Source organism: Chionomys nivalis, chromosome 5, assembly GCF_950005125.1.
Source record: "Chionomys nivalis chromosome 5, mChiNiv1.1, whole genome shotgun sequence".
Taxonomy (NCBI): Eukaryota; Metazoa; Chordata; class Mammalia; order Rodentia; family Cricetidae; genus Chionomys; species Chionomys nivalis.
Window position 1 is genome coordinate 85804892 of NC_080090.1, and position 14010 is coordinate 85818901.

Genomic DNA, 14010 nt, shown 5'->3' on the forward strand with positions numbered 1-14010 from the left:
CCATCTAGTTGTTTTCTACACAGAAGAAATCATTTAAAGCCGGGCGGTGGTGGCGCACGCCTTTAATCCCAGCACTCGGGAGGCAGAGGCAGGTGGATCTCTGTGAGTTCGAGACCAGCCTGGTCTACAGAGCTAGTTCCAGGACAGGCTCCAAAACCACAGAGAAACCCTGTCTCGAAAAAGCAAAAAAAAAAACAAAAATCATTTTAGGTTATAGACTCCCTGAGTCTGCTTCTCTGGTCACACTCATGAGACAGCGGGTCTGTTTTTCAGCTTCTCTGTCCAGTCCTTCCTATAGCACCATGGGAAATGGGTAAGTCAGAAAAAAAAGGGGGGGTTGGAGTGGAACCCCAGGACTGTCTCTGGGGAAACTGAAACTGTCACCATCCAGATGGCTGAGTATGGGTCAGGGGGTGCTGTGTTTGGCTATGGCCAGTTGGTCCCTGCCCTCACCTGCTAAAATTTGATCCCCATACAACAGTGGGGAGATCATCAAGGGAAAGATGTGCCCATCTTTTTTGTTTTTCTTTGAGGCAGGTCTCACTTATGTATCCCTAGCCCTAACTGGCCCAGAGACCAGGCTGGCCTTGAACTCACTGAGATCCACCTGCGTCTGCTTCCTGAGAGCTGGGATTAAAAGTATGTCCAGCTGAAATGCCCATCTCAGAGTGGGCTTCTCCTCCAGAGCAGAGTGCTGGAAAGCAAAGTTGTTCTGTGTTTTCCCACATTTCCGCTTGACCTTCTGCTTTCTGCCGTGCATGTGCCAAAGCAGCCCAGATGTACCCCTAGCACTGCCCCCAAGCTAATCATGCTGGCACCGAGCTCTCATACCTCCTAACCTCCAGATCCAAAGGCCAAAAGAAACCTCTCTCCTTTATCAATTACCCAGCCACAGAAAATCGATCAATAGGGAGTATCCTGAGACCGTCCCTCTGTGGCTCATGAGCATCCTTTGGTACGCCCTGCCCTTCTCCTCAGAGACCGGTTCTAGGGCAGGGAAATTTCTTATCCCTTAGTTCTAGACTTTCCTCTGTCCCTGTATCCGTAGGCCCTGCGTGGCTACAACTCAGCAAGAGCAGCTCCGGGGCAGAGGGTGAGCTGGTACAACATGTGTTCACTGAAGTTAATGATTCACCCACTGCTCTCGGGAGGCTGGAGGAAAGCAGGGCTGCTTCATCCTGCAGGTAAATGAGCGAAATGCACAGCCTCCCTTGCTTAGAGAGCATCTCAACCTCTCTTCTCATCCCTCCCACCCATCCCCTCCCACTGCAGCAGCCTGATATGATGTCACCGCTATTGTCCTTAGCCCTTGCTTGGGTCACCTGTGCTCACCCTGACACATGTTGCTGTCTACACTTTAACTTCCTGAAAGAGGCTGCGCCAGAGCTCATCAGATCTTTGTCCTCTTGTGTTGGGGCAGGGGAGCCTCACGTGAATGTGGGGGTGACAGAGAGGGCAGAGGCCAGGACTATTTGTTTATCCAGTACTGCCCTGCTGCCCAGCTTTTAGTGCTGTAGGCTTCACAGTAAACAAAATGGTAAGAGTCTGATATGCCAGATCAGATGGCATATTCTGTGGGGCCTGGAGGAAAATCAACACCAGCCTCCATCAGGAGGCGACTTACAAGCAGTAACTAGTGCCCTCCTCCTCCTTGTCCTTTCCCTCCCCTTGCCCAGGAATCTCACCACCCCGACATCTGCCCTGTTCACCTGCTGTATTATCAGTCGGGAGCCAAAACTGTTGCCTCCCAGATAAGTATTCATGGCTAGGAACTGAATGAGCAGTGACTGAATCTGAGCCTGTGCTGTGACGTCCTTTGCCACACCCTGCCGTTGCTAGGATCCTGCCTGGTGAGACCCACTTGCCAGGGAGCTCCTGGGAGCTCCGGAAGCAGAGCCCAACAGCAAGGCAGGACAAGGAGTGGTCCATGGCTTCCCCTGCCCCGGGCAGTGCTGGGTCACTCACCTTTGTAGTAAAAGAGGCAGCGATCGACCAGGACAAACCAGCGCTTGTTCCACTGCTTCACCCCGGAGCTGGCCTGTAGGGCACACACAGAGACAGACCATGAGCTGGTGCAGAAGAGGAGGCAGATGCAGCCAGCACTGTGCTGGTTACAAGGACACTGGGCTTGAGCTGCAGCGCCCCGCCACTAGCACGTGGCAGCAAAACTCCCTTGAGATCCTAGATGCTGGGAACTGACATTAGATTATTGTCTGTGACTCTCCGGTTCTGTCGTTCTGAGGCTCTGGACCTCCCTTGGCGAGGATAAAGGGGGCAAAAGATACCCCAGAGTGAGTGAGAAGAAGAGCAGACAAGAATACAGCGGTGTCCATCCAGGGAAAGGTGGTGAACTCCAGTACCTGAAGCTACCCCACCCCCACTCAGCAAGGGGATGTGCAGGGAACGTGCCCTGTGCTCTTATCAAATTACTGACCTGGCATGTTTCAAAATCATTGCATCTACCCCTAAGGAACCTCATTTTGGATCCCCAAATTTGACACTAACTTTAGGGAGGTTTTCAATTTCTCAGAATCTTTATACAACTGGGAGATGTTCAGAGACGACAGGAAAACACACCAAAGAGGACAAGGGCTGCTGAGAGTAGAGAAGACTCAAGACCATGAAGAAAATGCCGGTTACTGTAGGCAATGCAGCAGGGTGGTCTCACCTGTTTGAAGAGCCAGCCGGCCTTGGTGACAGGCGCATTGGGGTTCCGCTTCATGGAGTGTGAGCGCTTACCAAAGGCAATGGCTTTGCGGGAAGTTCGAGTCGCCTGGAGGGGCAAAGGCAGCAGTTAGTCCAACTCCCCTCCGCCCCTTATAGCTCTGTTGGCAAGGGAATGGTCCTTGCTAATGGGCATACCCCTTCAGTGGGCCCCATACCCTCCCACTAGGGGTATGGCTGTGAGGCTTGGATCCTCTACTAACTCAAGGGCCTGGCCCTTTAATTCTTTGGCTCTTCTGATCTCAAACAGGAGTTTCAACACACTAGCTTGTTGCAAAGCTTTTGTCTTTTCTTCTAGGAGGAAAACAAAGATTTCTGAGTTTGTTCTTCCAAGTTCTCTTTTACATTTATTTACTTTGTGGGGGGCACATGCACGCCCTGGTGAGTCTGGAAGTTAGAGACCCATTGGCAGTCATCAGGTCTCTGGGATCAAACCCAGGTCATGGGGCTTGGCAGCAAGCGCCTCCCTGACTCCGAGCATCCAGCGGGCCCCAGTTTGCTCTTTCTTTGGCCGCTTCTCCTTACCACCGCCTCTTGCACAGGCCTCTGGCATGCACACAACTTCCCCACATCATCCCATCTGCATCCTGTCCCTGTCTCACACCAGACAGTCCCCAGAGCTGGGAGGGTAGACAGTGTCCCCATGTGTCACTGTCGCGAGGACACATCACTCCTCCTGTGTCTGGCAATGACAGTGTCTCCCTTGAGCACTCTGCTGATCTCTCAGCTTAACCCTTCCTTCTCCTCAGCGTCTGATCCTGGAGCAGACTGCTGTGTTTGGTTTGTTCCTTGTTGTTTTAGTCTAAGGACTAAGGTGGCAGTCATCCTCTTCAGCAGAAGACTTGCAGTCACCATGGGAGCTCTCACTACTCTTGAGGACGGCCCATCCAATGACCTTTTATATGACCACGGTCCCAACTCCAGATCGTGCATGGAGAATCCAGTCACTCTTGGGACTGCCTTCCAGCTCCTGCCAGCACCCAACTCACCTCACCCCCAGCACCTTCAATCCTACAGGAACAATTTCCCATCACAACACTTCATCTTTGGATCTTTCTTTCCCCCCAATCCGTAGCTCTACCAGCTGTTCTACTTCACCTGGAGGCTCAGCTCCTCAGCCCTTCCTTCTCTGCTGGATCCAAGTCAGACTCAAAACCCCACCTGCTGGCTTTCTGCTCCATCCTTCCTGAAACTCATATTCCAAATTCAACAAATCACTCAGGTCTTCTCTGAACTCTCAGGAATTAAATCACTGTTGTAGGGGGTAGGGGTGGGGGTGGGGGTCACACTACATACACAGGAGGTCACCACAGACCTCCAGTCCCCAACCCCAGTTGGGACGAGACCCTAACAGCAACCCCATTTTCCCCTCGCAACACTTTCCCGAGTCTCCTCACCCTCCAACCTTTCTCTCCTCTACTCTTACAACCAGGCTCTGCACACCAGTGCACAGAGGGACTGCAGTCATAGGATGTGCACTTCCTCACACCCTTTTACTAGAAAATGCTGCCTTCATCACTGCCTTTGCCTTTGAAAGAAGCATCACTCGCCTAGCCAAGGACGATGCTTTTGACCCACAGTCTCGGGAGAAAAGCACTTGCTCTTGCCTAGCATATAGAAGACCCCGGTTTCCATCACACACATACCGCACACATGCACACGTTTGTGCACACACACATGCTCACAAGCTCACCATACTAAAAATATTTAATTTTCTCAGTAGTGATCATCATGTAGGAGAACTGAAATTTCTCCACACAGCACAGAAGGCCAGGTCTGCAATGTGTGGCTGCGTCTATAACCCACTTTCCGCAGTGTTAGTACACAGGCCCTATGTCTGTCTCTTCCCCATCTTCCTGTGCTCCCTCTTCCACCAACTTCAGACTTAGCCTGTGAAGTCTAGCACAGCCTCCCCCCACACTGTAAAACTGTCTCAGGTACCCTCACACATGAATACATATCACACAGACATAGACACACATCACTAACAGAATATATATTTATGTATAGTAACTTAATATATATTATATAACATATTTATCAATAGATATACATTTAAAAGGTAGATTCTTGTGGGAGCCTTAATCTCAGCAGTAAAGAGGAAGGAACAAAAAGGTCCCCGAGACTTCAATGATTTCCAGGTTCAGTGAGAGACTCTGGTTTAAAAAATCAGGTTTGAAAAAGCACATGAAGATGACATGTGACATCTCTAGGGTCCGCAGAAACATACATACACCCACCCACTGTTGTGTGTACCCCATACACACTCCCCTCACACACCCACTGTTGCATGTACGCCATACACACATCCCTCACACACCCACTGCTGCATGTACCCCATACACACATCCCTCACACACCCACTGTTGTGTGTACCCCATACACACACCCCTTACACACCCACTGTTGTGTGTACCCCATACACACATCGCTCACACACCCACTGCTGCATGTACCCCATACACACATCGCTCACACACCCACTGCTGCATGTACCCCATACACACATTCCTCACATACCCACTGCTGCATGTACCCCATACACACTCCCTCACACACCCACTGTTGCATGTACCCCATACACATATCCCCTTACACACCCACTATTGCGTGTACCCCATACACACAATCCTCACACACCCACTGTTCTGTGTACCCCATACCGCATTCCTTCTCACACATGAAAATTAAAAACCCCTATCTGAACTGTTTCGAGTGTTTCAGAAAAGCAGGGAATATCACTGTAACCATTCCATTCTGCTGGTCCCCCCATAAGAAAAGGCAAGTAGAGCTAGGCCTCCCTTTGAGGCTTTCTCAGTCTTGTTACCTTCTCCCCAAAGGCAGCCACTGACCCCAAATTGGTCTTCTGCTCACGGCTATACACTTGGGCTGCTGCAGTGTCTATGAATATGCAGCCCTGCTCTTCATCTTTGTACATTTTATGTAAGTTAATATACTTTTCAGATTCTGCGACTTGCGCAATTGTGTTTCCAGGGCACCCATGCTAGCTCGTGCACACAGAGACACACATACTGGGTGTGGGGAGTGAGCTCTGCATGAGCACCCTGCAGTCTGGGGCTGCTCTCTTCTCGGTTTCCCTCGGGGTTGCTCTGTTCGCGGTTTCCTTGCATTTCTACATCTCCTCTCCCCTCCTCTCTCAGCCTTCTGTGTTCATCACGCCTCTCAAACCGCTTGTCAGTGTCTCTGAGTTCCACAGTCACTGAGCCCAAATGTCACATTCCACCTCCTTCTCAATAAATGACTTTTTCCCGGGGTTCCCCTTCTTCCTCCTCCCATGCTGACCCCCCAGACGAGGTCATCTTTCACAGGAGGTTCTTTTGCTATCCCCTGAGATCAGTGTCCTTAGGAGAGGGAGATTTTTGTGCCCAGAGGACACTGACAACAGCTGCAGACATGTTTGGCCATGACAAGAGGAGAGGAGGTCCTGTGGGCATCTAATAGGCAGAGCTCAGAGCTTCCTGACACCCTACACTGCTGGAAACCCTGTCCACAAAGTCTCAAACACTAGTAGGGTTGAGGTAGAGAACCCATGCGTGGAGTCCCATCTCTGTGAGGTGCTTGTCTGGGCTTCTTTTCCGCTCTGCACTGGGTTCCTGTACCTCCTGGCCTGCCCACTGGAGCCTACAGATGTGCTGGGCAGGCAAGGATTTTCCTGGAGATCCTGAGATCCTCCTAACTAACAGCATGTCCTGCCTGACAGCTTGTCTAGAGGACTGGACTCACCCGGATGTTGGGCCGCTCTGGAGGGACCTCTGACACCATGTTGTGGCTGGAGATGTCACTGTTGATGGTAGCAGAACGTTTCCCACCTGTTTTGTTGGACATGTCCAAGGCCGATCTGAATTCAAGTCAACGATAGAAGGAAACTAGTCAGAGCCAAGAAGCAATGGAAAGCACCAGCCCTGTCCTGCCTCCACTGTCCCAACATCAACACAAAGCCCCAGCCTGAGGTGCAGCTCAGAAGTCATCCCAGGGGCTCCTTTGGTTCTTCCGGGATAATCTCCCTTTCCTTCTCTGTTCATTTATGGATTCAGCTTGGGTTTTTTGGTTGTTTTTTGTTTGTTTGTTTGTTTGTTTGTTTCGGGTTTTCAAGACAGGATCTCTCTGTGTAGCTCTGGCTGTCACAGAACTCACTCTGTAGACCAGGCTGGCCTTGAACTCACAGAGATCTGCCTATCTCTGCCTCCCAAGAGCTGGAATCAAAGGCATGCAACACAGCCTAGCTGACTTGATTTTTTAAAGACAGGGTCTCACATAGTCCAGACTGGCCTCAAGCTCACTATGTAGCTGAGGATGATCTTGAACTCTTGATCCTCCTGCCTCTGCGAACCAAATTCTCGGATTATAAACTGGTGCCACCCCATGTGGCTTTCTCCTGTCTGTGTTTGTTTAAAACTCTAGACTCTAAGATAATAGACTACCAGTTACTTTTATCTTATTTTGAAACAGTGTCTTACTACACAGCCCAGGTTGGCCTTGAAATCAAAACCCTCTAGCCTCAGGCTCCCAAGAAGCTGGGACTACAGGCTTGTGCCTATAGTCCTGCGGCCTTCTATTTTAAAGGTTCAACATACAGAAAGCTATGTATTTGATCCCAGAGGGGGAAAAATTCATTGATTAAAGGCACAAAAGCTCAGTGGTCTCTGAATTATCCTCCCCTTTCAATGAGGCAGGATTCCGATTGAAGCGTGTGCATTTAGACCTCTGATTACATCGGATTCCCCTGTGCTACCTTCAGGGGCTCCCAGGGGCTATCCCAAGCTAAAAGCAGGCTTCTCAATTCCTTCAGCTCCACCTATGGGAAACACCAACTTGCTCTCTACCAGAACTTGGGAACAGTGTGGGAGGTTGCCAAAAGATGTGGCCCAGAGGTTTCTGGTCCTTGAAGCTGAGGTGAGGAACCCAAACACCTCCTCCTTCATACCCTGCCGAGCCTACACTTAGTGCATCAGGACAGTAGTGGCAAAGGACAGAAGGCAAAAAGCGGGGAACTTACGTTTTCAAGTCAAACTTTTTGTTCTCCTCTGGGACCTGGCCAGTCACTGGGTGTCGAAATGTGTTGCGTCTTTCATTGTGGCTGCAGAGAAAAAAGTGGGGAGAGAGCTGCCATCAGCTCGGGAGGACAGAGTCATAACCCAAAGGATGGCAGGCCATGGAAGGAGCTGTGGCTCTGTTGTCCCCGGGGTCAGGAAAATGCAGGTGGGTGGAGTCAGGGAGAGACTGAAGCCTAGTCACCTCTCCCTGGTTTACTGTTAACCTCCTGCTGGAGAGCTCAGGCTGTCAGAAATCTATACTCCAAGCATTCAGTAGCTACCTTGGGGACAGGAGGGAGGGTGAGTTGGGGCTTTCCAAGCCTGAGTTTGACACAGTCGAGATCTCATGCATCAGCTTCCTTCCCAGAGATGGCGCCTGCCAGAGCTCCACACAGAAAATGCTTGCTCATAATTTGCTGGAGGAACTCCCTTGTGACCTTGGACTCCCCTCCTGCTCCAAGCTCCGTCTCTTTCTTCAAATGTATCCCTGAAATTGAGAAACTCCATGATGGAGCTTTGGGCTGGGACTCAAGCACACTCGGGGACCGTAGTCTCCTGTTGAGAGGCTGCTGGGCATCGCAGAACCCCCAGGATCTGTCAAACAGCAAGGCCAGTGCTGGCCTAACACTTGTACCTAATTAAGAGCTGCTATAGCCAAGAGTGGGGTTGGGTGTTGTGCAGGGAGCCTGCCAGGAAGCTGGGGGAGCGAATCCTAGGGACTGGGGATTACAGGCAGACGGAGTGGCAGGAGAAGGTGCCTCTGGCTGACAGGATGTCAAGCCAGCTCCTGGGTGAGCTCTCAGGGAACATTCAGAATGAAAGCAGCAGAGAGCAATGGCTTTGGTAAGTGGGGACCACTTGGTGAGAATGTGGCAGTGTCTAGCCCACAGGGGCGAGATGAGTTTAAAGGCCCTCCTCCCTGACACCTCTTCAGAAATACCTGGAGAGCCCAGCCCAGGCCCCAGTTAACCATGAGAACAGGCATGGAAACAAACTGCCAAAGGCACTTAAGCACACCTGCAGCAAAGAGTGGCACTCGGCTCAACCAACCTCAGCCCAGCCAACGCCTGAGCAAAGTGTGCCTAGTTTGGTCCCTTCCGCCCTCTCCCGCTCTCCAGGCTATATCCCAGCCTTCAGGATGTCAGCCGGAGCTAAAGGTAATACCAAAGGGTGTTTTCTTCTATGCTAGCCAGTGCTGTTCAGATTAAAGCCAGGTATGCAGGCGGTGGCTCCAGCCTCTTAGGATACCTGGAGTTTGTAGCTTGAGCTGGATCTAAAACCTGACCAGCGTCCAGGCCTGAGTTTAATCTTAGCACATTGGTAACCACCCTCTGGTTCCTCCTATGGTCCCTCCTCCTTCCTGAATCTTACAAAGATGCTCCCTCGATTTGATCACAGGGAATCTTTGCAAGTACGAGCACCTGCCTGTTACCCTCATCGTCTGGTTTTGGCTCTAAGGGCAGCAATCTGGGACAATGAAGGTCCTTAAAATGTCAAATTCTCTGCTTTGCTCTATGTATGGAATGCCTACGTGCTTCCCACCCACCCTAGCCCTCCAAGCTCCTTCTGTTCTGTGTTCCTGGGAGCACCCTGCAGGCAGTAGTTCAGACAGCCACACACAGAAGGAGTCCGCTGTTGCCCAGCTCAGTTTTCCAGGGCATGGCACACCTCTCCCTGCCCTGAGCCTCCTACCCAGCAATCCTACAAACAATGCCCTCTTTCCACCCGCTGCTAACAATTTCAAAATAGCTTTCCCTCTACAGGCACTGCAATGCAGTAGTCACTGACCTAACTACTATCCTCTCAGGTCATGGTCATCTCCAGAAGACCCCTTACCGCTGAGCCCTAAATTCAAACAAGATGAGCAACCAACTCCGCCGGCTCTGATTTCACTAGGTTCATGGTCCACAGAGGAAATCCCTACCTGACCCGTCGATCAGCCCGAAACTTCAACATCTTTTTGGAAGCTCGGTCCCCAGTTCAGCCTCAGAGGAGCCACCAGCCACCCTGCTGCTACCATCCCTCTGAGAAGGAAGTCCTTGGTTCCAACTCTTAACGCTGTGGCAGAGACATGGGGTGAGCTGGGGCCGGCTCCATTGGTTGCCCTTTCTCCTGGCTCTAGCACTGAAGAACAGGGACAGGGTTTCCTGTGGGCAATGGGAGGGGTAGCCCAGGTGCCCTAGGGGGGCTGTGGCTTCCTAGCATTCGCCTACGATGCTACAGTTAGAGAGCCAGAGGCAGAATAACTGAAGAAGAGGGGACCTCCTCCCAGTTCAGGTTCCCAAGAAGGAAATGCAGAAATGGAGAGAGGCATGCACGGAGCAGGTGTGCAGCTTCCAGGTAGTTCGACCTCACTGAGCTAAGGACACCAAGCAGCTGGGCGGGTGGAGGAGCATGGGCTGCATTCCCATCTGCACGGAAACTCATGCCAGCCCGACCTGCAGGGAGACGGTGCTCCAGCCTTTCCAGTTCTGAGCCCAGACACTGGCTCTGGGGCTGCAAACCAACTTGCGTCTCAGAGACCTTCTAAGTCCTTCTGAGGGTTAAAAGGAAGCTTCAGGTTCATTGGCTGTTATTGTTGCTGTTGCTGAGAGGCTGAGGAGAATTGAAGAAGGCTCTGTTCCCTCCTCTCAGCCTGCCCGGCTTTCATCTGTACGGACAGGAGCATGATACACGAAGCGGCTCTGCATCCGGCCTGGCACACTCCCCTCTTCAGCTACTTGCCCTCTGAGGGTGCCGGCCTGGCCGGTAAGAAGCTGGACAGATGCAGTCTGGGTAGGATGGGCAGGATGTCTGTGGAGCCCCAGCTGCCGGCCAAGATCAGCTTCTTTACTCAGAAGTGGAAGGCAACCTTTCTCCCAAGGCTGGTGAGGAAGAGGGCAGGGATCGGGGCTCGAGGGGGGGTCATTGTGTATTTATTGCTGCAAATCTTCCCAGATGCCGGATGATAAATTCCAGCTGGTAGCTGTCAGATCTGCTCGCGTGAGGAGGGTTGCATGGATGTTAATTCCCCCGAATAGGTCAAGGCTAGTCAAATCCCTTTCACACTGTCCTCTTGCTTTTTGAGTCTTGGGCTGCAAGGTCACCTCCTTATCCCCCTGCTTCCAGACAAGTTTATTCTCTTATCAGTCCTCGTCAGTGCCGTGGAGGTCTGGAAAGGATTCCAGCAAAGGAGGACCCAGGCTCAATGTCATCTTAAATAGCCAGGATGCTCCTCTGTCTTCTCTATGCTTCCATTTCACACGACAGATTCCTTTCTGACCAAGGTGCTTCTTTTTTGCAGCACCGGGCCTTCTGTTGACATCACAGTCTGTTGTTATGGCAACTCTGTGATATCACAGTAGACACTCAAAGAGCAGGACTGATCTAATTGTTTGGACTGAGGTCAGGGGAACAATGGGATGGGTACACAGAAAAATAAGCGGACAGCATTATTATTTAACCCGTGAAGAGGTGAGTTGGCCAGGTGCAACTGGCGTCACGGTTGTTGATACTTAAATGGCTAATCTGAAATCCAAAAGGTCAATATATTCAGTCATTTAGTGGGGCTTTGGTCAATGATTTATCTTGGTGACAGGAGGCCTTAGGTCTGGGCTTGAACCTGTCTCCAGCTGCTTCTTGAGTTCCCTGTCTGCTCACCATGGGGACTCAATAAAGTTTTTTTGAATGTAAAAATGAACAGATAAAAGAGACTCTGTGCTCTGGTGTCATTTTTAGCCCCCTACATTTAAAGACTGATATTCTATTACCAAGGGCTTCCCTATCTTAGCTCTCTCTCACACAATTAATTACTTCCTCTCTGGGAGGGAAGCTCTGTTTCTGTCCCTTCGCCCCCTCACTCAGCTTCCCTGACTGGCTCCCCCCGAATATATAGCTTGGCTTTCATCCATCTTCATTAAGAGAAGAAGAAAATTAAGCTCATCTGAACAGGAGGAAGAGGGGGTGGGGTGCATTGGGAAAATGAGTTTTCTACCTCTAGGAGGCAAAAATATCCCCCTTCTCTTCAAGCTGAGCTCAGGGGCCTCCCACAGCCTTTGCTCAAGTTAAATTACTTCTCTGGTACCATGTGAAGACATCACAAGGGAGTGGGGACAGAGGGCACAGACTCCGGTGCATCGAGAGCCCCCAAATCCTCGGGGTTAGGTCAGAACGCAGAGGGCTTGGCTGATGTTTCTCACCAATTATCCTGCACAGAATGACAGCTTCTCGTTTTAAGTAAGGCAGCAGGAAAAAGTTACGAGGTGTAGAATGTTTTAAAAAGAAACCATTTTTCTCCTCGTCTTTACTTCCTTTGGGGATGTCGGAAAATCTTCCCCTTCTCAAGGGCAGACGGCTAAGGTGACCTTTCAAATTCCACTCCCCAAAAGTGAAAAACTCGGGAAGAAAAGACTTTGACAGAAGAAAGAGCATCCTTGATTTCTAGAGTTGCCCAAGAGGTGGTCACTTCTCTACTGGACCTAGGAGGTGGCTTACTTGGGAGTGCCATCCGTGGAAAGGGACCTGGGCAAGCCAGTCTTCACTGCAGGACACACTGAGTCTGCAGCACGGCCTCATCTGTTCGGCCCTGAGTTTGCTCATGTGAAAACAAGGCCTCTTCTAATTCCACGACTTAACCCCGACACACTTGCAATGTAAAATGCTTCATGCAAAACACAGGACGGCTACAAACATTCTGGGTATGAGAGTGAAAGGGGGGAACCAAAGACCGATGAGAGAACAGTACTCAGGATGGGGGTGGGGGCAGGCATTCCACAAGTACCAAGACACACTCTCTCCACCTCATTAGGGCACTTCTGTGGCTCAAGACATCCTCGGTTTCTCTGTGGTGTGCACCTGGCAGCATGCGTTAAAATCAGAGTCTTCATTGTCCTGAGCAAGCATGCATGCATGGAAGCATACACACACACACACACACACACACACACACACACACACACACACACCACTCCCGGGTAGATGTCCCTACTGACTCCTACTGTGGCAAATACTGAAAACCTAAGGAATCCACTCCACTCCACCTACCCACTGTACCAAGGAGCTTCATTTCCATAGCCCCTGAGAATCTGCTGACAGGATCAGCTTCAGCCATGCTTCCCCACACTCACAATGCCCATCACTAGCACTGAAGTTCAAAGGTGCTGAGGAGAGCCGGGGAGGGGCAGGAGACCAGCCCTCCCAATTCCTTCTTTCTCCAAGCCAGCAAATTTCAGCACGGATTGATGGCAGGGAGGGCTCTGCAGCCAACAAAAGGAATCTTGGCTATTGCCCTGTTTCCCTGTCTGGGTCTCATCATTATTGTCAAAGAGCCTTATCTGCCCCAGCATTCTGTCCTAATTAAAAACTAGCTCAGTTTACATTCCCAGCTCTCTAGATTGCTGGATTCCTGAAGCTCCCTGGATGTCCTGGGAGAAAACACTGTCCTAGCCAACTGCTCCCCACAGCAGCCCCTGCCCTACCTATAGCTGCTGCATCAAAAAGAAACCAGGGGAGGGATCAGGACCCAGGTAGCACCTTTCAGGTGGAAAGAGCCCCTTTCTACAATGCCTGTCTCTCCCCTCTCCACCCGTGGAACAAAATATTAGTTCCAAGGAGCTAGGAACAGCTTCCAGCTATCTCCTCTCGCTGCCTTTCACTTGTTCTTCCCTTCTTCTCAGCCCCTGCTCCATCCCTGCTTTTGATGCTACTGTTATTTCCGATGTGGTATGAATAGTATGCCCTCCCAATCAAGGGTGGAACGCCCTAACGTGCTACGACCCTGAACTGAGTGTCCAGAGGACAGGACCCAGTGCTGCTCCTGCCCATTCTGTCTAGTCCTATAGCCCCACGCTACCCTGAGTGGTCAGTAGCACCTTCCCCAGCTGTGGTGGCCAGAGTAGGGAGGGGATGCCAGAGAGATTCACTGAGCTCAGTCCCTACCTTAGGAAAGGGAGTTGACTCAGTTACGAGAAAGGTGCACACTGGGAAGCACAAGTCAGGGCCCTGGGTGTGCTCCCTTTCCCTTCTAATCCATGCAACTGCCCTTCTTCCTGTCTTGTGGCATGGTCAGCTTATTCCTACCATAGGAGAGGGGGCAGCCCAGGGGACAAAACATAATATACTCTTCAGTTATGACAGAAAGAAATTATACAAGCAAACTCATGCAGCTCTCCTACCCTATACACCTCAAGTTATATTTATTGTCTTGAAATTAATTATTTTACTTTGTGGGATTCTAGCTATCTTTTGAAAGATG

General features: G+C 50.9%; 1 protein-coding gene across 2 annotated transcripts in view; it reads right to left on the bottom strand.

The window, feature by feature from the left end:
• The window catches only part of Plekha6 (pleckstrin homology domain containing A6), a 49395-nt gene extending 38399 nt beyond the window's left edge, over nt 1–10996 (bottom strand). Inside the window, exons 1-5 of one of the 2 annotated variants that reach the window (XM_057769187.1) lie at nt 9703–10996; nt 7742–7822; nt 6469–6583; nt 2669–2773; nt 1966–2038 (exon numbers count right to left, since the gene is read on the bottom strand). In XM_057769187.1, coding sequence (XP_057625170.1) covers nt 1966–2038; nt 2669–2773; nt 6469–6583; nt 7742–7822; nt 9703–9734 — 406 coding nt within the window. In that variant the 5' untranslated portion in view covers nt 9735–10996. The remainder of the gene's footprint in view (nt 1–1965; nt 2039–2668; nt 2774–6468; nt 6584–7741; nt 7823–9702) is intronic. The other variant, XM_057769186.1, reaches the window with a different exon arrangement.
• Nucleotides 10997–14010: the final 3014 nt, after the last annotated feature.